The 24,464-nt window shown below is 37.2% G+C and overlaps 1 protein-coding gene and 1 pseudogene across 2 annotated transcripts in view; one reads left to right on the top strand and one right to left on the bottom strand.

The window, feature by feature from the left end:
- The window catches only part of SPAG16 (sperm associated antigen 16), a 1,165,801-nt gene that overhangs the window by 84,343 nt on the left and 1,056,994 nt on the right, over nt 1-24,464 (top strand). Inside the window, exon 10 of one of the 2 annotated variants that reach the window (XM_051849135.3) lies at nt 16,623-17,988. The exons of the other annotated variant lie outside the window; for it this stretch is intronic. Coding sequence (XP_051705095.1) covers nt 16,623-16,859 — 237 coding nt within the window. The 3' untranslated portion in view covers nt 16,860-17,988. Of the gene's footprint in view, nt 1-16,622; nt 17,989-24,464 lie in introns of those variants that run through there. 2 annotated transcript variants of the gene reach the window in all.
- On the bottom strand, nt 8,264-8,772 carry LOC149127290 (large ribosomal subunit protein eL15 pseudogene; annotated as a pseudogene).

The following is a 24,464-nucleotide window of genomic DNA, read 5'->3' as shown; positions in this document are numbered from 1 at the left end:
GGAGACACCAATATACTTTCATATACTGATTTTCATTAGTTTTAATAAATTCCCAGGAGTGGGATGGCTGCATCATGTGTTAGGTCTATATTCAGATTTCTGAGGTTTCTCCATATTGTCTTCCACAGTGGTTGCACCAGTTTACATTCCCACCAACAGTAGATCAGGGTACCTTTTCCCCACATCCTTGCCAGCATTTATCATTTGATGATTTTTTTTATGTGAGCCATTCTAACTGGAGTGAGGTGAAACCTTGTTGTGGTTTTGACTTGTGTTTCCCTTTGGCTAGTGATCCTGAGCATTTTCACAAGTGTATGTAAGCCATTTGAATTTCCTCTCTTGAAAAGTGCCAGTTTAAGTCTTTTGCCCATTTCTTCACTGGATTGTTTGTTTTGTTGTTGTTGAATTTTTTGAGTTCTTTATATATTCTGGATGTTAACCCTCTATCAGTTGTATAGTTTGCAAATGTTTTCTCCTATTCTGTCCGTTGTCTCTTTACATTACTGAGTGTTTCTTTTGTAGTGCAGAAGCTTCTCAGCTTGATGTAATGCCATTTGTCAATTTTGTTTGATTGCCTATGCTTTTGGGGTCTTTTCCAAGAAGTCTTTGCCAATGTCTTATTGAGTTTCTCCCATGTTCTGTAATGATTTGGTGGTATCAGGTTGTAGATTTAAGTCACTGATCCATTTTGAATGAATTTTTGTGTAAGGGGTAAGGTAGGGGTCTAGTTTCATACTTCTGCATGTGAAAATCCAATTTTCCCAGCACCATTTGTTAAAGATAATGTACTTGCTCCACTGGTTGATTTTAGCCCCTTTATCAAAGATAAATTGACTGTATATGCATGGATTGATTTCTTTTTTTTTAAACTTTTATTTAATGAATATAAATTTCCAAAGTACAGCTTATGGACTACAATGGCTTCCCCCCCATAACATCCCTCCCACCCGCAACCCTCCCCTTTCCCACTCCCTCTCCCCTTCCATTCACATCAAGATTCATTTTTATTTCTCTTTATATACAGAAGATCAGTTTAGCATACATTAAGTAAAGATTTCAACAGTTTGCTCCCACACAGAAACATAAAGTGAAAAATACTGTTTGAGTACTAGTTATAGCATTAAATCTCAATGTACAGCACACTAAGGACAAAGATCCTACATGAGGAGTAAGTGCACAGTGACTCCTATTGTTGACTTAACAAATTGACACTCTTGTTTATGGCATCAGTAATCACCCGATGCTCTTGTCATGAGCTGCCAAGGCTATGGAAGCCCCCTGAGTTCACTGACTCTGATCATTTTTAGACAAGGCCATGGTCAAAGTGGAAGTTCTCTCCTCCCTTCAGAGAAAGGTACCTCCTTCTTTGATGACCTGTTCTTTCCACTGGGATCTCACTCGCAGAGATCTTTCATTTAGTTTTTTTTTTTTTTTCCTAGAGTGTCTTGGCTTTCCATGCCTGAAATACTCTCATGGGCTTTTCAGCTGGATCCACATGCCTTAAGGGCTGATTATGAGGCTAGAGTGCTGTTTAGGACATCTGCCATTCTATTGGTCTGCTGTGTATCTCACTTCCCATGTTGGATCATTCTCTCCCTTTTTGATTCTATCAGCTAATATTTTCAGACACTATTCTTGTTTATGTGATCCCTTTGGTTCTTAGTCCTATCATTATGATCAATTGTGAACAGAAATTGATCACTGGGACTAGTGAGATGGCATTGGTACATGCCACCTTGATGGGATTGAATTGGAATTCCCTGGTATGTTTCTAACTCTACCGTTTGAGGTAAGTCAGCTTGAGCATGTCCCGAATTGCACATCTCTTCCCTCTCTTATTCCCATCTTATATTTAACAGTGATCACTTTTCAGTTAAGTTTCAGCACTTAAGAAGAATTGTGTATTGACTACAGTATTCAACCAGAAGTATTAAGTAGAACAAACAAACAAAAAAATACTAAGAGGGATAACATATCAAGTTGCTCATCAACAGTCAGGGTGAGGGCTGATCAAGTCACCGTTTCTCATAGTGTTCATTTCACTTTAACAGGTTTCCTTTTTGGTGCTCAGTTAGTTGTCACCTATCAAGGAGAACAAACAGTATTTGTCCCTTTGGGATTGGCTTATTTCACTCAGCTTAATGTTTTCCAAATTCCTAACGGGATCACTTTTCAGTTAAAATTTAAACACCTAAGAATAATTGTGTGTTAATTACAGAGTTCAACCAATGGTACTAGAACAAAAAAAAATACTAAAATGGATAAAGTATTACATTGTACATCAACCGTGAGGAAAAGAGCTGATCAAGTCACTGTTTCTCATAGTGTCCATTTCATTTCAACAAGTTTCCCCTTTGGTGCTCAGTTAGTTGTCGCTAATCAAGCAGAACATATGATATTTGTCCCTTTGGGACTGGCTTAATTCACTCAGCATGATGTTTTCCAAATTCCTCCATCTTGTTGCAAATGACCGGGTTTCGTTGTTTTTGACTGCTGTATAGTATTCTATAGAGTACATGTCCCATAATTTCTTTATCCAGTCTACTGTTGATGGGCATTTGGGTTGGTTCCAGGTCTTAGCTATTGTAAATTGAGCTGCAATAAACATTAATGTGCAGACTGCTTGTTTGTTTGCCAATTTAATTTCCTTTGGGTAAATTCCAAGGAGGTGGATGGCTGGGTAGAATGGTAGGGTTATATTCAGGTTTCTGAGGAATCTCCAAACTGACTTCCATAGTGGCTTAACCAGTTTGCATTCCTACCAACAGTGGGTTAGTGTCCCTTTTTCCCCACATCCTCGCCAGCATCTATTGTTGGTAGATTTCTGAATGTGAGCCATTCTAACTGGGGTGAGGTGGAACCTCATTGTGGTTTTGATTTGCATTTCCCTGATGGCTAGTGATCTTGAACATTTTTTCATGTGTCTGTTGGCCATTTGGATTTCCTCTTTTGAAAAATGTCTATTTCTATTCTGTTCCATAGGTCTACAAGTCTGTTTTGTGCCAGTACCGGACGGTTTTGATTATAACTGCCCCCTAATATGTCTTGAAATTGGATATCGTGATGCCTCTGGCTTTGTTTTCGTTGTATAAGATTCCTTTAGCTATTTGGGGTATCTTGTGTTTCCATATGGATTTCAGCATAGTTTTCTCTAGATCTACAAAGAATATTATTGGTATTTTGATTGGTATCATTGAATCTGTAAATTGATTTTGGTAATATGGACATTTTCATGGTGTTAATTCTTCCAATCCATGAACATGGTAGATTTTTCCATTTTTAATATCTTCTTCTATTTCTTTCTTTAGCGTTTTATAATTTTCATCGTGAGGCCATTTACATTCAAGGTGATTATTGATTTGTAAAGACTTGACCTGGCCATTTCCCCTGTTGTTTACTTTGGATTTCTTATGTGCTTCTATTGGGAGACTTTTTGCTATCTCATTCTTTTGTAATGATGCCTATCTTTCTGTGTTTCTGTGTGTAGCACACCCCAAAGCATCTTTTCTAAGTCTGGATGAGTGTTGACAAAGTCTTTTAATTTCTGTTTGTTATGGAAGGCCTTTATTTCACCTTCATTCATGAATGTGAGCTTTGCAGGGTATAGTATTCTGGTTTGACATTTTTTTCTTATAAGACTTGAGCTATGTCTTGCCATACCCTTGAAGTCTGCTGCCCTATTCCAAAATGGTGCCTACCTTCTCTCTGCTAGGTAGCGGGCCTTGTTCTGGGGCAATTGGGGGAGGGCAATCAAATGTCTTCCTACACTTTTACTGGGTCCGCAGGTAACTGCTAACAACCGCAAGCTCCTAAGGCCCCAGTCTCACTCATTCTCAGTCTCACCACATTCTCTCTCCAACTTTATCACCACGGGTCACCAGCTAGGCTCACCTCCATCTCCAAACACTAGCCCACTCCAGCTTTCCAATGCAGCTTGGCTCCTGCCTGTGCTATACCTCGGTTCTGTTTACACATGGATTCACATGGGTCACCTCTTCTTGTGGGGCTTCCCATGTGGTTTTCTGTCCAATTTTCCTCTGGAGGTGTGCCTACTACACTTTTTGTTTTTCATTGTTTTTCCTTAGCCCTGAGAAGCATGTTGCTCCCTAATCCATCATCTTTCTTCCCTGGAGTTTCTTCAGTTGTTAATTTCCAGCTTCATTTCATTGTGGTCAGAAAGGATGCATGGTATGATTTCAGATTTTTTTGGAATTTGTTGATACTTATTTTATGTTCTAGAATATGATCTACCCTAGTGAAAATTCTATGCACTGATGAAAAGGATGTGTATTCCTTCATTGTGGGATGAAATTTTCTGTAGATATCAGTTAAGTCCATTTAGTCCACAGTTTAGATTGGTTCTGTTTGTTGAATTTTTGTTTAGTTGATCTGTCCATTGATGAAAGTGGGTGTTGAAGTCCCCTGTTATTGTATTGGACTCTGTGTCTGCTTTTAGATCCATTAACATTTGTTTTAAATAACTAGGTGCCCTGGCATTCTGTGCATATAAATTTACTGTAGTCACATTTTCCTGTTGAATTGATCCCTTCATTATTACCTAATGCCCTTCTTTGTATCTTTTAACAGTTTTTGTGTTGAAGTTTATTTTTTTTTTTGATAGCAGGATTGCTACTCCTGCTCTTTTTTGCTTTCCATTAACATGGAATATCTTTTTCCATGCTTTCACATTTAGTCTGTGTGTATTTTTGTTGGTGTGGCATGTTTCTTGCAGGCAGCAAATAAATGGACCTATTTATTTGATAGACAGAGGGAGAGGGAAAGGAAGAGGGAGAGAGAGAGAGAGAGAGAGATATTGATTGATATCAGTCTATCATCCACTGGTTAACTCTCCAAATGGTCACAATGACTGCAGATGGCCAGGCTGATGCCAGGATCCCAGAATTCTATGTGCTTCTCCCATGTGGGTAGCAGAGACCAAAGTGCCCATCTTCTGCTACTTTCCTAGGTGCATTAACAGGGAGATATATCAGGTGGAGAAGCTGGTTGGTACTCAAACCAACCATCATGAGATGTCAGCATCACCGGAAGCAGCTTAACTTGCAGCACCACAGTGCCAGCCCAGTTAATTTCATTTTTGAATGTGTTTTAATAGTATATTAATTCTACCCGTTTGTTCATTTCAAAGTTATGGTCTAACCTTTAGTCCTGTTCCTCGCAATATCTCACATGCTCCTATGGATACTTTTTCACATTACTTGGTGTGTTGTGAACTTCTATGATGGTGGCTAAAGGGCCGATGGATGGAGAAGAGGCTATGGATCTAAATGTTGGAAATGTCCTAAAGACCCTACTTTGAAGTTTCATGTGCAGAACTAATTATTTAGGTTAAAGATTTAATTTGGTTGCATTTGGTGGGGAAGGGCATTTGGTATAGATAATGGGAAGCCTCCTAAAACCATCCGAAAAGCTCCTACGTACTGCTCCTGTTTCATTTTAATTCTTACTCCCACCTTTCTAAATTACATCTCCATGATATATACAAACATATACACATACATATGTATGTATATATTTACACACCCATTATGTATACATATACATTACAAACATATATATACACATATAAAACATCATTTCGTTTAACATTATAAAATATCATTTTTTTATTCCTTCTAAAAAGTTTATTACTGACAGTGTATATGAGGGTTAATTCTTATGGTTTAAACTATTTTTTTTAATTAGATAAGCAGTTTGTGCAAACATTGGGAAAAAGTTTTTTTTGGAAAGTTTTTAAATGGCCAATAGGTTAGTTACTATAAAGATAACTATATTTTACAACAAAATTTCATTCTATGTACTAAGTGCATTTTACCTAAATAAAATATGAGCCATCACATGAAAAATTGCATGATTTTTTGTAATCACATAAGTCATAATTAAGACAAAAAATTAATTCTTTATTGAGACTTTGAATGGTGATTATATACATGAAACTTGCAATGTGCCAACATTTTTAAGGAGTAATGGAATGGTAGAATTCCATAGAATTGAATATATTTGTAAAGTAATATTTATGTGTGTAATGTCTTTCATTGAAGAGGGAAAAATAATCATATGACATTCACTGTAGTTCACATTTATTGCTTTAGTGGTTCCTCATTGAGTTAAATTTAGAGCTAAATTAGAAATTTTTTATATTAAAAATTTGCAAGTCACCTTGTGTCTTAATTTATGTACTCAATGGTCAGCATCAAGTGTGGAAAAACAGCACCATCAAAAGTACTTAAGAAAGTGGGGAGCCGGCGCAGCGGCTCACTAGGCTAATCCTCCGCCTAGCGGCGCCGGCACACCGGGTTCTAGTCCCGGTCGGGACACCGGATTCTGTCCCGGTTGCCCCTCTTCCAGGCCAGCTCTCTGCTGTGGCCCGGGAGTGCAGTGGAGGATGGCCCAAGTGCTTGGGCCCTGCACCCCATGGGAGACCAGGAAAAGCTCCTGGCTCCTGCCATCGGATCAGCGCGGTGCGCCGGCCGCAGCGCGCCGGCCGCGGTGACCATTGGAGGGTGAACCAACGGCAAAGGAAGACCTTTCTCTCTGTCTCTCTCTCTCACTGTCCACTCTGCCTGTCAAAAAAAAAAAAAAAAAAAAAAAAAAAAAAAGAAAGAAAGTGGGGAGAAAATTAGGAAAAATAGAGACTGAGAACCTGTTCCTTCCACCCTTTTGCTGCTGAAATGAACTCTTAATTTGTTGCATTAGAGTATAGATAGGATCTTTTAAATGTAAATTACTATATAATGAAAACTTTTATAGGAAGTTAGATTGTTATGCTTCTGTTTGTAAACAGATTTATATTCCTAATACCATTTACAGGTTTCTACTGGGAACTGTGCTTTAGACAATTATAAAAATGTTGTCAAAGAGGGAAGGAGTGAGGGTGGTGGTCGTGATGGTGAGAGAGAGAGAGAGAAAGAGAGAGAGAGAATGGACCAGGGGTGTTTTTACCTGGATAACAATGTAATTATTAGAATCCCTTTGATGTAAATATTTGAAACTCCAGAGTCTATTGAAATATTGCAAGGTCCACAGGAAAGCTTGGGCGATAAATTATAGTTAATTTCAACTTTTGGCACAACAGCTGCTGTGTACCCAGAAGGCAGTTGCAGATAAGTCCTGGGAACAAGTTGCAGAAAGCTTGCAGGAGCCCCAGGATGGGCAAGAGAGTATCCTGCCTCCAGGTATCAGAGGTGATCCCTGATTGCTGCTTCTTGTCACAGACATACAGAGAAAATGGCTTGTGGCTATTGTTATGCATTCTTCAATTGTTGCCATGACGTCCAAAGGATCCAAAGGACCAGGGTCCTTCTTTACCTTTTAACTTCTCTCTCTCTCTCTCTCTCTCTCTTTTCCCTTTGGAGGAAGAGATTAAAGTCTAGAGCAAAAAAAAAAACAATTACTTTTATGGTGAAAATTATAACGTGACCACAGAAACCCAAGGAAAGGTGCAGTCTGATAAAGATCAAAGAAAACCTTAAGTTCAAACATCAGAATGATCATTGGTACAGTCTGCAATAATGAAAAAATCACGCATGAACCTAAAAACAATAACAAAGTCCAGTAAACGCTGTAGAAGGAAAAAAAATCTAATTTCCAGACTTAAAAATCCACACAAAAATCATTTGCTTTCCTGTATTCTAATAATAAACTGTATAAAAAGGAAATTATAGAAATATTACCATTTACAATAGTATCAAAAAGAATAAATTATTTAGCAACTACCCAACTATGTAAATGTCCTACATATTGAAACTATAAAACACTGTTGAAAATAATTAAAGGAGACATAAATACATTAAAATATATTTCATGTTCATGGATTGGAAGATTTAATATTGTTATTACTACCCAAAATGATCATTAGAAAAAGAGTTACAGAGAGAGGTAGAGTGGGGCGTGGGTGGGTGGGGGGTAGAGAGAGATATCCCATCCACTGGTTCACTCCCCAGGTGACCACAATGGCGAGAACTGAGCCAAAGCCAGGAGCCAGGAGCGTCTTCCAGATCTGCCACACCAGTGCAGGGTCCAAGGACTTAGGCCATCGTCCATTGCTTTCCCAGGACATAGCAAATAGCTGGATCAGAAATGGAGTAGCTGGGACTTGAACCAGCATCCATAAGGGATGCTGGTGCTGCAGGCTGGGCTTTAACCTGCTGTTCCACAGTGTTGGCCCCAGCAGACTAGTTTTAACAGACAAAAAAACACCTTTAAGCAGATGTGACTGTCCTAAGTGGTTTACTAGGCATGTATTTTACAAACTGTGCCCTGCAGATGTCAGCCCATTCATATCCCTGTGCTTATGGACTTGTTTGGTGATCCACTGAGTATCAGAATTTCTTCTGATAGTTTTATGGAGTGGATCAATGAGGATAATGTCAAAGAATTTATATGTCGCATTCACCCAGTAAGAATTCAGGACTCTCAGAGCTCCACAGTGGGGCCTAGCTCATTCCTTGGCAACAGACTGAAGGCTTCATGCAAACTTTAGCTGGTTAACACCATGATGAACAGGCTTATAATAGACTGCATGATTAGGAGCTGGGCACTTGCAGCCACCACAGTGCACTGGATCCTATAGATGATATAACCTTGTTTGGCCTTGTAGCCCAATCTGCGAGCCTTGTTGGGCCATTTGGGGCTGGGCACCCTGTGCAGCACGGAGAGCTGGCAGTACTGCCAGCAGCAGACCCTCAGGAGAAAGAGCATCACATCCATCTTCTTCTTTCTCCATAGCTCCTGGATGTTCTTGTATGCACCCATCCTGGCTTACCTGAAGGCTGCCAACAGATGAAAAGGAAGGAGCCTTTCTCCCACAATCCCTTTTGGGCTCCTCTGCATATGCTTCTTATTTTGATAAAATCACATTTGTCTTATTTTTTTAGAAAGCTTTTATTTAATGAATAAAAATTTCAAGCCGGTGCCGCGGCTCACTAGGTTAATCCTCCGCCTTGCAGCTCCGGCACACCGGGTTCTAGTCCCGGTCGGGGCGCCGGATTCTGTCCCGGTTGCCCCTCTTCCAGGCCAGCTCTCTGCTGTGGCCAGGGAGTGCAGTGGAGGATGGCCCAAGTGCTTGGGCCCTGCACCCCATGGGAGACCAGGAGAAGTACCTGGCTTCTGCCATTGGATCAGCGCAGTGTGCAGGCCGCAGCGCGCCGGCGGCGGCGGCCATTGGAGGGTGAACCAACAGCAAAGGAAGACCTTTCTCTCTGTCTCTCTCTCACTGTCCACTCTGCCTGTCAAAAAACAAACAAACAAACAAACAAAAAAAACAAACACCAACATGAATAAAAATTTCATAGGTACAGCTTTAGGAATATGGCGGTTCTTCCCCCCATACCCGCCTTTCCACTCCTATTCCTGTTCCACCTCCTACTCCCTCTCACATCCCATTCTTCATTAAGATTCATTTTTAAATATCTTTATGTACAGAACACCAACTCTATACTAAGTAAAGATTTCAGAAATTTTTACCCCCCCCAACACATAAAGTAAATTTCTGTTTGAGAACAAGTTTTACAGTTAATTCTCATTAGTACAACTCTCATACAACAATTATCAAAGTACAATTTTGGAAGTGTTGCTCCCAAAATTAAGGCCAGAGTTCCTACGTGGGGAGCAAGTGCACAGTGACTCCTGCTGTTAACACTCTTATTTATGACATCGTTGATCACCCAAGGCTCTTGACATGAGCTGCCAAGGCTATGGAAACCTTTCCAGTTCACAAACTCCATTAGTATTTAAAATGGGCCATAAGCAAAGTGGAAGTTCTCTCCTCCCTTCGGAGAAAGATACATCCTTCTTTGATGGCCCCTTCTTTCCACTGGGGTCTCACTCACAGAGATCCTTCATGTAGAATTTTTTTTTTTTTTTTTTTGCCACAATGTCTTGGCTTCCTACGCCTGAAATGCTCTCATAGGCTTTTTAGCCAGATCCAAATGCCTTAAGGGCTGATTCTGAGGTCAGAGTGCTGTTAGGGCATTTATCATTTTATGAGTGTGCTGTGTGGACTGCTTCCCATGTTGGAACTTTCTCTCCTTTTTAATTCTATCTTTTGTTATTAGCAGACACTTGCTCTTATTTATGTGATACTCTGACACTTAATCCTATGTATATGATAAATTACACACTTAATATGATCACTTTAAAAAGTATGATAGCATTAGTACCACCCAACTTAATGGGATTTGGAGTCCCATGGCAAGTTTTTAGCTTTATCTTTAGCTGTAAGTCTGCGGGAATGTGTGCCGAACTGTATAGCTCCTCCGTCTCTTTTTTCCACTCTTATTTTTTACTGGGATCTATTTTCAATTAACTTAATACACCTATGATTAATTCTATGTTAAGTAAAGAGTTCAACCAATGGTATTTATTAAAGAAAAAATAATAGAAAAATAAAATAATAAACTTTTCCTTAACACTCAAGACAAGGGCTGTTCAAGTCATTGCTTCTCATAGTGTCAATTTCACTTCTACAGGTTTTCTTTTAGGTTCTCTGTTAGTTATCACAGATCAAGGAGAACATATGGTATTTGTCCCTTTGGGACTGGGTTATTTCACTAAGTATGATGTTTTCCAGATTTATCCATTTTGTTGCAAATGACTGGCCCATCAAAGGAAGAGTGAATAAAGAAATTATGTGTTTGTCTAGCTTTTTTTTTTTGCTTTTATTTTCTGAGCTTTTGGGGTATTATCTAAAAAATGTTGCCTATAAAAATGTCTTAGAATGTTTCTCCTATATTTTGCTTTAGTAGTTTGTGGTCTTACATTTAGATCTTTGATTCATTTTATTTTGATTTTTGTCTACTACAAGAGATATAGTTCTTCTTTCAAACTTCTGCATATAAAGACCCAACTTTTCCAGCACCATCTGTTGAAGAAACCACCCTTTTATCCAGGGAGTATTTTTGGTACCTTTGTCAAAGGTAACTTAGTTATAGATGTGTGTGTTTGTTTCTTTGGTTTCAGTTCTCTTTCATTGCTGTATGTATCAGTTTTTCACTAGTATTGTGCTGTTTTATTTAAAATAACCCTTCAGTACTCTTGAAATCTAGTAGTATGGTGGCTTCTGTTGGAGAGACAGAGAAAAAGAGAGAGAAGTAGATGGGTAGAGGGTGGGAGGGGATGGAGAGAGAGAGAGGGAGAGTGTTGATGAGGATGTGGCATAATTGGAAGCCTGTTCACTGTTGGTAGAATGTAAAATGATAAAGCCAATGTGGAAAGCAGTATGATATTTCCTAAAAAATGAAAAATAAAAATATATCATTCAGCACATTATACTTCTGGGTGTTTACCCCCAAAATTGAACACAGGATGTGGAATAGATATGTATACACCCATGTTCATAGCAGTGTTGCTCCCAATAACTAAAACATAGCAATAAACCAGGTTTCCTCTGGCAAATGAGTGAAAGCCAAAGTGCTGTATACATGCGATGGGACACTTTTTGGCCTTTAACAGGAGAGATTTGGGGGAATATGCCACAACATTAGGTGGACCTTAAGACATTATGCTAAGTATAATAAGCCAGTAACAAAAAGGCAAATGTTGTCTGGAGTAGTAAAAATTAGAGTAACAAAAATTATTGATACAAAAAATAGAATGGTCATTGTCTGAGTGAGGGAGGAATGGGAAGTTATTTTATGACAGATGTAAGGATTCAGTTTTAAAAGTTGAGAAGAATTTTGGAAATAGATGAAGGTGATTGCTATACCATGTTATGAATACCTTTAATATTACTGGATACTAACCATAAATCAGTTGATATGGTAAATTTTATATTGTGTGCATTTTAACACTATAAAAAGATTGGAATAAACAGATTTTCTTCTCCAGATGGTAAGAAACAGGACTTACTGAAGAGAATAAATAAACATTATAGTATGTACAACAACAAGTACTAGTATATTTTATATCTTACTAATTCAAAGGTTGTCAAACATTGAAAGAAACAAATATCTGTTGCATTTTGGGAAATAGTCACACCATTTTTATACTTTAATAAATTTAAATTAAATATATCAAATTAGAAAAACAATTAAAAATCCTATGCTAAAGTTAGACGGTTTGCCTAGGCTGCAGCTGACTTAGTAAGAAATATTCAGAGCTTGTTGTAGGAACAGACTTCTACCAGTTTAGATGTTACCTTTAAAGCAGCTTTCAATTGCCATTAATAATTTAATGCATTACTTTTTAATCATTTAATTTTATAGGCTTATTAATCAATAATACATATTTATATGAATGGCTTTTCAAAACTTGTTTTTTTCTACCAATATAGCTATTAAAATAACAGTTTTCTCATAAGCTATGGATGAGATTTCATTTTTGCCCATTTATCATAAATCCTTTAGGTATTTAGAAATAATATATAATATTTTGTCAGGGAGGTAAAATGTAGTAAAATTTTGTAGCCTTCATTTTGTGTTTTCATAACTCATCCTTGCTAAACTAACTATCAAAATGCATAATTCCTTCTGGATAGCATTTATTAGTATACTGTGGCATGTACTTTGGCAGGTGCTATTTTACAGCATGAGTTATTTTCAAACCTAATCTTTTATTAGAATTAGAATTCTAGATCTCAACTATTACCTGTACAAAAATGGACCCATTACTTCGCTTCAATGTCTTCATCTATGTCAACTAGGATGAATATTATGTTCCTTGATGAGTTTTTGTCAGGATTCAATGAAATAATGTGTCAATGAAATAATGTATCAAACACAATGCCTGTAAAAGAATTTATACTCATATAATAATAATGCTTCTGTAGGAAAGGTTATTTACCCAGAGAGGATAAATGATCTTTAATTCTCCTTGGTTTAAATGTATTAATTCACTGAATGGAAGTTTTCTGGGTCCATTACTTTTTTTAAAAAATATTTATTTATTTTGAAAAAGTTACATAAAGTTAGTGACAGAGAGATCTTCCATCCTCTAGTTCTCTCCCCAGATGGTTGCCATGGCCAGGCTGGCCCAGGTCAAAACCAGGAGTCCGGTGCTTCATCCAAGTCTGCAACATGGGTGCAGGGTGCCCAGACATTTGGGGCATCCTTTGCTGCTTCCCAGGGTCACCACAGGGAGCTGTGGATCCATTACTTTTGTAACCACTGAAGTCACTTCATTATGTGGTCCCATGAATGATTTGGTGGTGACATTATTTGATTGTAGCTAAACTTTCTCTAATTCATATTATATATATGAAGAGAAATATGGAGCTAGAGAGTTATGGTGGTTAATTCTGATTTTCTAATATTTGTATGCCCCCTATTATGTCATGAAAACAAAAACTGTACACAACTCTCAACTTCTTTAGGTAATACTATTCTATATTTTGATTCATTTAATGAAAAAAATTTACTTTTTAATGACATCTGGAACAATACAATGTTTAAAATTTTGAGGTCAATTTTTAAACTCAGCATAATTCCCTTAAGGTTCATATGAGTTATTATGTGGTTCAACAGTTTTTGTTTTGTTTTGTTTTTAAATTGTTCAGTAGTTGTTATTTCTTTTTAAAGTATTTGGTCGAATTGACCATTTTGGACTTGGATTAATTTGGGGGTAGTATTTTAATCACAGATTTAAATTTTTAATGGTTATAGATCTACTCAAGTTATTTTATTTTACTTGCATATTTATTTACTTTTGGTTATTTGAAAGCGATCTCCTGACCTTTGTCATTCTTTGGAGAGTGAACCAGTGAATGGAAGAACTCTGCGTCTCTCTCTCCACTTTCCTCTTCAAATAAATAAATAAGGAGAGGACTCGTGAGTGTGTGTGTGTGTGTGTTGTGTGTGTGTGTGTGTGTATTTAAAAAGCAGAGGTAAGAGTTGATCCTAGGCTCTCTATGGGATGTGGACTTCACAAGTGTCAACCTGATGTACCAAAATGCCCACCCCCAGGGGCAGGCACTGTGATATAGCAGGTAAAGTCACCACGTGTGAAGCCAGCATCCCATAGGGTGCTTGTTCGAGTCCTGGCTGCTCCACTTCCAATCCAGCTCCCAGCTAAGATGTATTGGAGGACAACAGAAGATGGCCTAGGTCCTTGTGCTCCTGCCATGCACTTGGGAGACCCAGAAGAAGATCCTGGCTCCTGATTCCAACCACCCCAGCTCCAGCGGTTGTGGCCATTCAGGCGTGAATGAGTGGAAGAGCTCTCTCTGTCTCTCTCTCTCTCTTTCTCTCTTACTTTCTCTAACTCTTCCTTTCAAATAAATAAATACATCTTTAAAATTAAAAAGAAGCCCACCTCAAGTAGCTTGTAGTTTTTGGGGGAATTGTTCCATCGTTAAATTTATGAGCATAAAGTTATTTGTAATGTTCTCTTATTAGCCTTTTAATGACTGCAGGATATGCAGTGATATATTTTGTTCTGAATATTTGTAATTTATGATTGCTCTCATTTTAAATATTTTTTAGGTAGAGATTTTTAAAAATTTAACTAAAATATTTATATTGTTTTCATTTTATTTGAGAGGCAGAGAGACAGAGAGAGAGAGAGAGGTGTTGCATCTCTGTTCACTCCCCAAATGTTCACAACAGCCATTGCTGGAAAAGACTGAAACCAGGAACCGGGAACTCACTTTGGGTCTCCCACATGGATGGCGGGGATCCAATTATTTGAGCCATCATTCTCTGCCTTCTCAGGGTGTGCACTGGTGGGAAGGTAGATTGAAATTGGAGACAGGATTTGAACCCGGGGCTCAAATACCCCATATCTGAAATATGGTAACTTAAGTGGCATATTGACTGTTGTGAGAAACTCTCACCTCAAGATATGTACTGATTTTTTTAAGATAACTAATTTATTATTTTATAAATTTTTATATGATTTTTTTTCCCATTTTCAGTCCTATTGGTTTCTGTTTATTTTCTTTCTTCTGGTTGTGGGTTATTTTGGCCTTCATTTTCTATTTTCTTTAAATAATAAGTTAGATCATAGATTTAATAGTTTTTCTATTTTCTAATGTGTGACTATATTCTAAAGTTTCCATGTCAGCATTGCTTTAGTTGAATTATTTTATAGTACATTGTATTATTGTTTTCATTCAGGTCTAGGAATTTTTATTTTCTTTGAGTCTCTTCTTTGACTCATGGATTATTTAGAAGTGTGATGTTCAATTTCTGTGTGTTGAGAGATTCTTCTGTTTTATTTGTAATTTGATTCCAATGTGCTCAGAAAATGCATTGCCTTTTGTTGCTACAGTGGGTTTCAGGCTAAATCATCTTCTTCTGTCAGTTGGTGGATGGTAAAGTATCCTGCCCCGTGCTATTCCTTCAGTGCTGGTAGATTCTACCAGTTTGCCTTGGTATTTCCTCCTGTCAGAGTTCCTCTTATGTTGTCTCTTGTATCATTTCCAGGGCTTATAGTTGTACTTAGCAGAGAAAAGCAGGAGGAGAAACAAGTCTACTCCATCTTGTCTGTACACAATAAATCTTCATAAAGTTTTACTTTCCAATTAAAATGTTTAATTACATTGAAATTAGGTTTTTAATGTGGAATGTTTTAGGAATCCAGTTTTATTTTCTTTCATTCAGATAATTGCTTGTCCTAGTGCCAGTTATTATGTAGTTCTTGTTTTTCCAACTTGTTTTCAGTACTAGCTTTGTGATTTTAGTTTCTTTGTATATATGAGTTTACTTCTATAATTTGTTTTTATTTTATTTTTTTTTTTTTACAGGCAGAATTAGTCAGTAAGAGAGAGAGACAGAGAGAGTGTTATAGACAGTGAGAGAGAAGCAGAGAGAAAGGTCTTCCTTCCATTGGTTCACTCCCCAAATGTCTGCCACGGCTGGTGCTGCGCCAATCTGAAGCCAGGAGCCAGGTGCTTCCTCCCAGTCTCCCATTTGGGTGCAGGGGCCCAAGCACTTGGGCCGTCCTCCATTGCCCTCCCAGGTCACAGCAGAGAGCTGGACTGGAAGAGGAGCAACCAGGACTAGTACCTGGCGCCCTAACCGGGATAGAACCCAAGGTGCTGGCACCGCAGGCAGAGAATTAGCCAAGTGAGCCATGGCGCCGGCCCTATAATTTATTTTTTATTACATTGATGAGTTTGCTTTTTCCTGTGGCAGTATAAACCTTTTGATTATTATAGTTTTTAATAAGTTTGTATATATTAAAGGCAATTCTGTCTACCTTATTATTCAGAAGCATTTTGGCTATTCTCTTATTATTTTTCCCTATAAGTTTTAAATTAAGATTTACCAAATTCATAAGAAATTTTTTCTTATGACTTATATTGTAATATTTTTAGTTTTTAAATCCATGTAGATATTCTGGCATCTTTCTGATATTCTTTCTAAGTAAGAATTAACATAGCTTGTCTCATTTTTTTTTTTACTCTTTTAATTTAAGATATACAAACTTCATGCATTTCATACGTACAAATTTGGGAACCTAGTGATCCGCCCCCAGTCCCTCCCACCATCATTCCCACCCTTCTTCCCCTTCTCTCTCCTATTCCCATTCTTATTCTCAATACATTTTTTTAAATGTCTTTCAATAACATTTTTATAATTTCCTCCCATGCTGTATAGGTTGTATAACTTTGCTATTTCAAACGAAATCTTTACAAATAAATAATTTGTTCCTTTGTTGGCTTTGAGGCCTCCTTGACCAGAAATCAAGAGGGAGCTTATAAGCTCAGTGCAAGACCTGCCCTCTGTCCAAATCCACACCTCCACCTGCAGGAGCAGAGAGAGAAGTCTTACACGTGGAATAAGACCACAGCTCTGTGGGACACCATCGGCAGAAGACAGCTGAGGTCAGGAACACTCTACCTGAGGCCGCCTACCTACAGGACATCTTCCTTCTGTCAGCAAGAGCCTCCTGGGAGATTCTGAGCAACACGTGTTTCCAGATCGTCCTCCAATCTTCTCTTTCAAGCATGTGCTATAGAGGTGCCTCTCAGAAATATTTACTGCTTCTGCTCATTTTCAGGAAGGACACTCCTTCACTGTTGATTGACACAGAGCTTGACCATAGAACCTGTTTTGTCCATTGTTTGCACTTGAGCTTTCCTCCTCCTGGGTTGTCTTCCCTCAGATATATGTATGGCCCCGTTCTTTCACTTTAACATGGACTCGGATGCCCCCTTTCCAGAGAGATCGACACCTGCCCAGTCTGAAGTTTAATGCTGCCTCTTGTTCTCTCACATATGCTGAGCCTTGTTTCTGCTATTTTCATTTATTATTTTTGCTTTACACATCTTCTGTCTTTAACTTATTAATGGATGTAGTGTGTCTCTTCTCGCTAGAATGTAAGCTCCATGAGAACTCTATTTTTATTTTTTATTCATCGCTCTAATCCTTGTGTCTCTGGTTCTTGCTGTTGTATGGATAAGCATACTGTCAGTTGGTCTGCCATACTGTGTCCATGCTGAAGTCCCTATTCCTATAGTTTGTAGGTTTTCTGGTATTTTCTTTATAAAAAGTGGTATCATCTCTGTTTTTACTTTCCTTTTACAATCCTGGAAATTTTTACTTGTATTTCTTATTTTTGTGTGATGTCTAGGATCCCAAATATAGTACAATAGAAGTAAGTAGAGTAGGCATACTTGTCCTGCTCATGATTTTAGTAGGAGTGCTTTTGATATTTCAACATATGAATAATATTTGTCATCTTTGGTACATATTCTTCCTCAAATTAAAGAAAATTCTTTCCTTCTATATTTGCTATGTTTGCTTGTGTTTATTCATGAGTCAGTGTTAATTTTTTCATTATAAATGAATGTTAATTTTTAATCATACTTAATGTTTTATCATGAAAGAATATTGAATCTGAAATGATTTTCTCCATTGATATTTTAATGTCATAGGTGACTTTAAAGGTTTTCTAATGTAAGTGTTCTCTTCCATTAAGTATAGAACTAACTTACTTGTCATATGTTATTTGATTTATATATCATTGGATATAATTCACTTATTTTCTAAGATGTTTGCTTCTACTTTATGAATAAATTTGTCTTATATATCCTGTTTTAGTCACTGTCTTTTTATGTCATTGAATGAATTGGGGGAATATTCCCTCTATTCCTATTCTTTGGAAGAATTTTAACAATGAATGATTAGTTCCTTGAATTTCTCATAGAAGTCATATGTAAAAATAATTAGAACTGTTACATATTTTTAAAGTCTTATTTATTTATTTGAAAGAATGATTGTGAGAGATGGAGAGAGAGAGAGAGGGAAGGTGACAGGGAGAGAGAGATATATCAATCTTCCCTTTGCTGGTTCACTCCCCAGATGGCTGCAATGGCTGGAGCTGGGCGTCTTCAGCTAGGAACCAGCAGCTTCTTCCAGGTCTCTCATGAGGCCGCAGGGGTCCAAGCACTTAGACTATAGTCTGCTGCTTGCCCAGGTGCATTAGCAAGAGCTGGATCTGAAATGGAGCAGCCAGGACACAAACTGCCACTCATTAGGGATGCTGGTGTGGCAGGTTGCAGATTAAAAAGCTATACTATACTGCTGTCCCTGAACTGTCACATATTTATGTGAAGATTTTAAATGGTGATTCAGTTGTATTGTTAATATAATAGAATCATAGAGGCTTTTTCATTTTGAATCTATTTTCAGAGGTTATAAAGTAAATGTTTACATTAATATGACCATTTTGCATGAATTTTAAATTTACCAGGTTTCACAATAAAATTTTTTAAAAAGTGGGTATAAAAAGAACATTCATCAGCACACTAAAGGCAATAAATGACAAACCCACAGCCAGCAGCATATTGAATGGGGGAAAAACTGGAAGCATTTCCACTAAGGTTCAGAAGCAAAAGTGTCCACTCTCACTATTGCTATTCATTGTAGTTCTGGAATTGTTGGATAAGCCATTAGACAAGAAAAAGAAACCAAAGGGATACAAATTGGAAAGAAGGAAGTCAAAGTATTCCTGTTTGCAGATGACATGATCTTATATATAAGGTAACTAAAGGACTCCAGTAAGAGACGACTGGAACTCATAAGGGAATTCAGCAAAGTGGCAGGATATAAAATTAACACAAAAACACATTAACACTCATATACACTAGCAGTGCCAGGGCTGAGAAACAACTTGCAATATCAGTCCCATTCACAATAGCCACAAAAAATTTTAAATACCTTGGGATAAATTTAACCAAAGTTGTGGAAGATCTCGATAATAAAAATTACAAAACATAAAAGTAAAGGAGGAAGACACAAAACAGTGGCAGAATCTTCCATATTCTTGGATTGGAAGAATTACTATATTCAAAATGGACAAACTACCCAAATCAATTTACAGATTCAATGTAATCCCAATCAGAATACCATCCACATTGTTCTCAGACCTAGAACAAACATATGCTGAATTTGTATGGAAACAAAAGAGACACGAAATAGCTAAAGCAATCTTAAACAACAACAAAAAAATTCAGAGGCATCATAATACCAGATTTCCAGACACACTACAGGGCAGTTATAATCAGAACATCCTGAAAGTGGCACAAAAGTAAACATGTAGACCCTTGGAACAGAATAGAAAACTGAAGAGTTAATACATGCATCTACAACCAACTAATGTTTGACAATGAGTTAAAATCACTCCCTGGAAAAAGGACAGACTTCAATAAATGGTGTTGGTTAAACTGGATCTCTGACTGCAGAAGTATGAAACAGGACCCCCTACCTTATACTAAAAGCAGTTCCCAGTGGATCAAGATTCTGAACCTAACCTGAAACCATCAAATTACTAGAAGAAAACAGGGGAAATGCAGCAAGACATTGGTATTGGCAACGACTTCTTGGATAATACCCAAGAAACACAGGCAGCAAAAGCAAAAATAAGCACCTGAGATTACATGAAGCTGAGAAGCTTCCGCAGAGCAAAGGAAGCACTGGATGAAGTAAAGAGGTAACTTGCAGAGTGGGGGAAAATATGAGCAAATTATGCACCTGCTAAAGGATTAACATCCTGAATATATAAGGAGCTTAACTGAGGACATTTGCAGTAACCAGAATAAACAAGCTAGTTAAGAAATGGGCGAAGGACATGGACAGGCATTTTCAAGTGATGAAATACAAATGGCCAATAGACATGAAAAAAATGCTCAAAATCATTAGTCATCAGGGGAACTGAAAATAACAAAACACAATGAGGTGACATCTCATCCCAGTTAGAATTATCATCATCCAAAAATTTTAAAAAAGCAAATTCTTATAAGAATGTGGAGAAAACATACCCTAATACACTGTTGGTGGGAATGAAAACTGGTACAACCATTATGGAAGACAGTTTGGAGATTCCTCAGAAATCTAAAAATAGGTCTACAATATAACCCAGCCATCTCACTCACTCCTAGTAATATACCCAAAGAAAATTAAGTCACTATATGGGAGAGTTATTTGTACCCCTATGTTTCTAGCAGCCTTATTCACAATAGCTAAGATATAGAATCAACACAAATGTCCATCAACAGATGACTGGATAAGGAAAATGTGTTTATATATATATATATATATATATACACACACGTGATGGAATATTACTCAGCCATAAAAATGAATGAAATCTTTTTTTTTAAGAACATAATGGATGTAATAGTAGGCCACTACGCTGAGTGAAATAAGCCAGACCCCAAAATAAAAATATCATATGCTTTCTCTGATTTGTGGAAGCTAGAACATAGAGTACAAAAACCCTTAATATATATGTGGGGAAATTGTCATCTTGGAACTTGATTATGGTTTATAGCCATTGTGTATGTTCCTGTTGAACAGTGGTTATTCTAGTTTTTTTTTTTAATTTTAAATTTATTTTTTAACTCTTATTTAATAAATACAAATTTCTAAAGTACAACTTTTGGATTATAGCAGCTTTTTCCCCCCATAACCACCCTCCCACCTGCAACCATCCCATCTCCCACTCCCTCTCAAATCCCATTCTTCATCAAGATTCATTTCCAATAATCTTTATATACAGAAGATCAATTTAGTATATACTAAGTAAAGATTTCAACAGTTTGCACCCACACAGAAACACAAAGTATAAAGTACTGCTGGAGTACTAGTTATACCTTACTTCACATAGTACAACACATTAAGGACAGAGATCCTACATGGAGAGTAAGTGCACAGTGCCTCCTGTTGTTGACTTAACAATTGACACTCTTGTTTATGTTTATGGTGTTAGTAATCTCCCTAGGCTCTTGTCATAAGTTGTCAAGGCTATGGAAGCCTTTTGAGTTTGCCAACTCCGATCTTATTTAGACAAGGTCATAGTCAAAGTGGAAGTTCTCTCCTCCCTTCAGAGAAAGGTACCTCCTTCTTTGATGGCCCAATCTTTCCACTGGTATCTTACTCACAGAGATCTTTCATTTAGGTCATTTTATTTTTTTTGCCAGAGTGTCTTGGCTTTCCATGCCTGAAATACTCTCATGGGCATTTTAGCTGGATCTGAATGCCTTAAGGGCTGATTCTGAGGCCAGAGTGCTGTTTAGGACATCTGCCATTGTATTGTCATTCTGTGGTCATTCTACTTTTAACTTGTTGAATCTTTTTTTAGTGAAACATTAAGCATATGATGATAAAGTAAATTAAAATGTGTTGTTTAAGGGCCGGCATTGTTGCATAGTGGGTATAGCAACTACTTGAGACACTGGCATTCTATATAGGTGCCAGTTCAAGCCCTGACTTCTCTACTTCTGATTCATCTCCCTGCTAATGGCTTGGGAAAAGCAGTGGAATCTGGCCAAGTGTATAGACCCCTGCCACCTACAATTGAGATCCAGAAAAAGCTCCTGGCTACTTTGGTTCACCCTGGCTCAGCCCTGGGCATTGGAGCCATCTAGGAAGTGAACCAGCAAATGGAAGATCTCTCTTGCTTTCATTCTCTCTCTCTCTCTCTTTCTCTCTCTCTCTCTCTCCCTCACTGTCTGTAATTCTGATGTTCATAAAAATAAATCTTTTATAAAAGTTCCAAAAACATGTTATTGCAAAAGTTGAAAAGAGAAAGGAAGGAGAGAAGGAGGAAGGAAGCATCACCATATTCTTAGAGTTATATATACGAATTAATTGTAATTTGTTCTTATATGAATAAAAAGCTTTAATAAAAGAAAATTAGATATATGTGTACATATTTAGATGACTCACAGGTGTTATTTTCTGTATAATTTATACTAATTTACTGCAAAATATGTTACAGATTTATAGATTATGCTCTACTATTAAATATGAATACTTATACATGCATGCATTCAATTATATGCATGCATGCATTAGATAACAAGACTTCATAGGATAATATGTCTCAGAAGTATATTGTATCATTTGACCATTTGTCTTTGCTTGAATTCTCAGTTGTTTGTCCTCATAGACTAGTCCAGTGTTTCCCTTAAACTTTCTCCCATATTTCACCTATTCATTTATACTACAACATCTTGGTTCGAGAGTAATTAATTAGATTTCAAAGAATTCTTTCTTGTTATCTAATTGTTGTGGTTACTTCCTGTTCTTATTTGGATGTTACAAGAACATATTCTTCAAGAGTAATGAGTATAATGTTTGTATTTTCATGTTGGCACATTTTATCTGGAGTCTTGATTTTCTTTCTTTTCTCTTTTTCTTTTCTTTTTTTTTTTACAAATTATTTGAGAAGTAGCAAACAGAGAGAGAGCTCCCATTTGTTGGTTCACTCCCCAGATGGCCACAATGTCTGGGGCTGGGAACACAATCCAAGTCTCCAATGTGGGTGCCAGGGACTCAGTTATTTAAGCCATCACTACACCTCCTAGGTTCTGAAGGGGCAGGAAAGTGAAGTCAAGAGCCACAGCCAGGAATTGACACCAGTACTGAGATGTGGGACCTGGGTATCTCAACTGCTAGGTTGCTAAATGCCTACTTCCTTTTATTTTTTTAAGTATTTTTTTTCTTCTCTTCTGTAATGCTGCAGGATTACTACCTTAAAAGATGTGGGTAGGTATTGATTTATGTTTACTTTTAACAGTTGTTCAATATAAAAGTCAGTGGGACTTGTGCATAAATCAGTTAGGTATGTCCTCTGGAAGGTGTGGTATGTGATGAATGGATGAGCAATTGATCATTATTCTGGGGATGTTAAATGTCAGAATCAGGAGGCTTTGTTTAGAGGCACCGACACCAATACTAATTACTAATTGATTCATTTCTTTTTTTCCCAGAATTTTGATTCCTTTAGAAATGAACATTTTTTCCTCCAAGGTCTAAATAACTGGCTCCTGATCATCCTATGGTCTCAGAAAGATATGGTAGGGCTAGGGATAATACTGAAGTATAAAAGCTACATGGAATCAATCAATCTGTGTATATCAATTAACTCTCTCTTTATAGCCCTGCTTCTCACTGCAGTTCTCAAAATTAGTTTTTTCCTCATAGTCCTAGTTTCTGAATATATAGAGCAGGTTAGTTGCTCTAAAGTTTAATCCATTCATGGAAATTCTACGCTATGGTTCTCTCTCCCTTTTTCCTCAGCCAATATTTTCTAATTATTCTTTCACATTAATAAGTTCCCTATTTTGTTTTCTTATCTTTTTGGGATTATACCTTTTCATCTTCCTTTATATTAAATAATTTTGCCATTGCCCTTTCCACTCTCCTTATCCTACTACCCTCTTTAGTATACTCATGCAAAAGTTACCACAGTAGCTCTAATGGAATTCAAATATAAATAAGAGGAGGACTGTTTTTGGGAAAAGATCATAGTATGAATTTTATAATATTTGTATGACACATGTGTCCAGGAAAGCATTCATGAAATAATGAAGTCCAATTACAGTTGAAAGATACATTAAAAAGTATGTATTACTTTTCTTCTAAAAATAGTTGTTGATTAAAATCACACAGAATAAGTTTTCTTTGAAAAGCACAATTCACATACATGAATTCTGCTCATTGTTATATGGACTACATTAGTTTGGTGTATTAGATTATAGGTTTTGAAACGAAAGCATGTTTAGGACACCTGCCATTCTATGAGTCTGCTGTGTGTCCCACTTCCCATGTTGGATCATTCTCTCCTTTTTAATTCTATCAGTTAGTATTAGCAGACACTAGTCTTGTTCATGTGATCCCTTTGACACTTAATTCTATCATTATGATCAATTGTGAACTGAAACTGATCACTTTGACTAGTGAGATGGCATTGGTACATGCCACCTTGATGGGATTGAATTGGAATCCCCTGGCAGATGTCCTAAACAGCACTCTGGCCTCAGAATCAGCCCTTAAGGCATTCGGATCCAGCTAAAATGCCCATAAGAGTATTTCAGTCAGGGAAAGCAAAGACACTGTGGCAAAAAAAAAATAAATAAATAAATAAAATGACCTAAATGTAAAATCTCTGTGAGTCAGATCCCAGCAGAAAGAACAGGCCATCAAAGAAGGAGGTACCTTTCTCTGAAGGGAAGAGAGAACTTCCACTTTGATTATGGTCTTGTCTAAATAAGATCGGAG

This window comes from Oryctolagus cuniculus, chromosome 3, assembly GCF_051225735.1.
Source record: "Oryctolagus cuniculus isolate XC-2025 breed Fujian yellow rabbit chromosome 3, ASM5122573v1, whole genome shotgun sequence".
Taxonomy (NCBI): Eukaryota; Metazoa; Chordata; class Mammalia; order Lagomorpha; family Leporidae; genus Oryctolagus; species Oryctolagus cuniculus.
The sequence above is the reverse complement of the archived record's forward strand: the minus strand, read 5'-3'. Positions and strand labels throughout refer to the sequence as shown.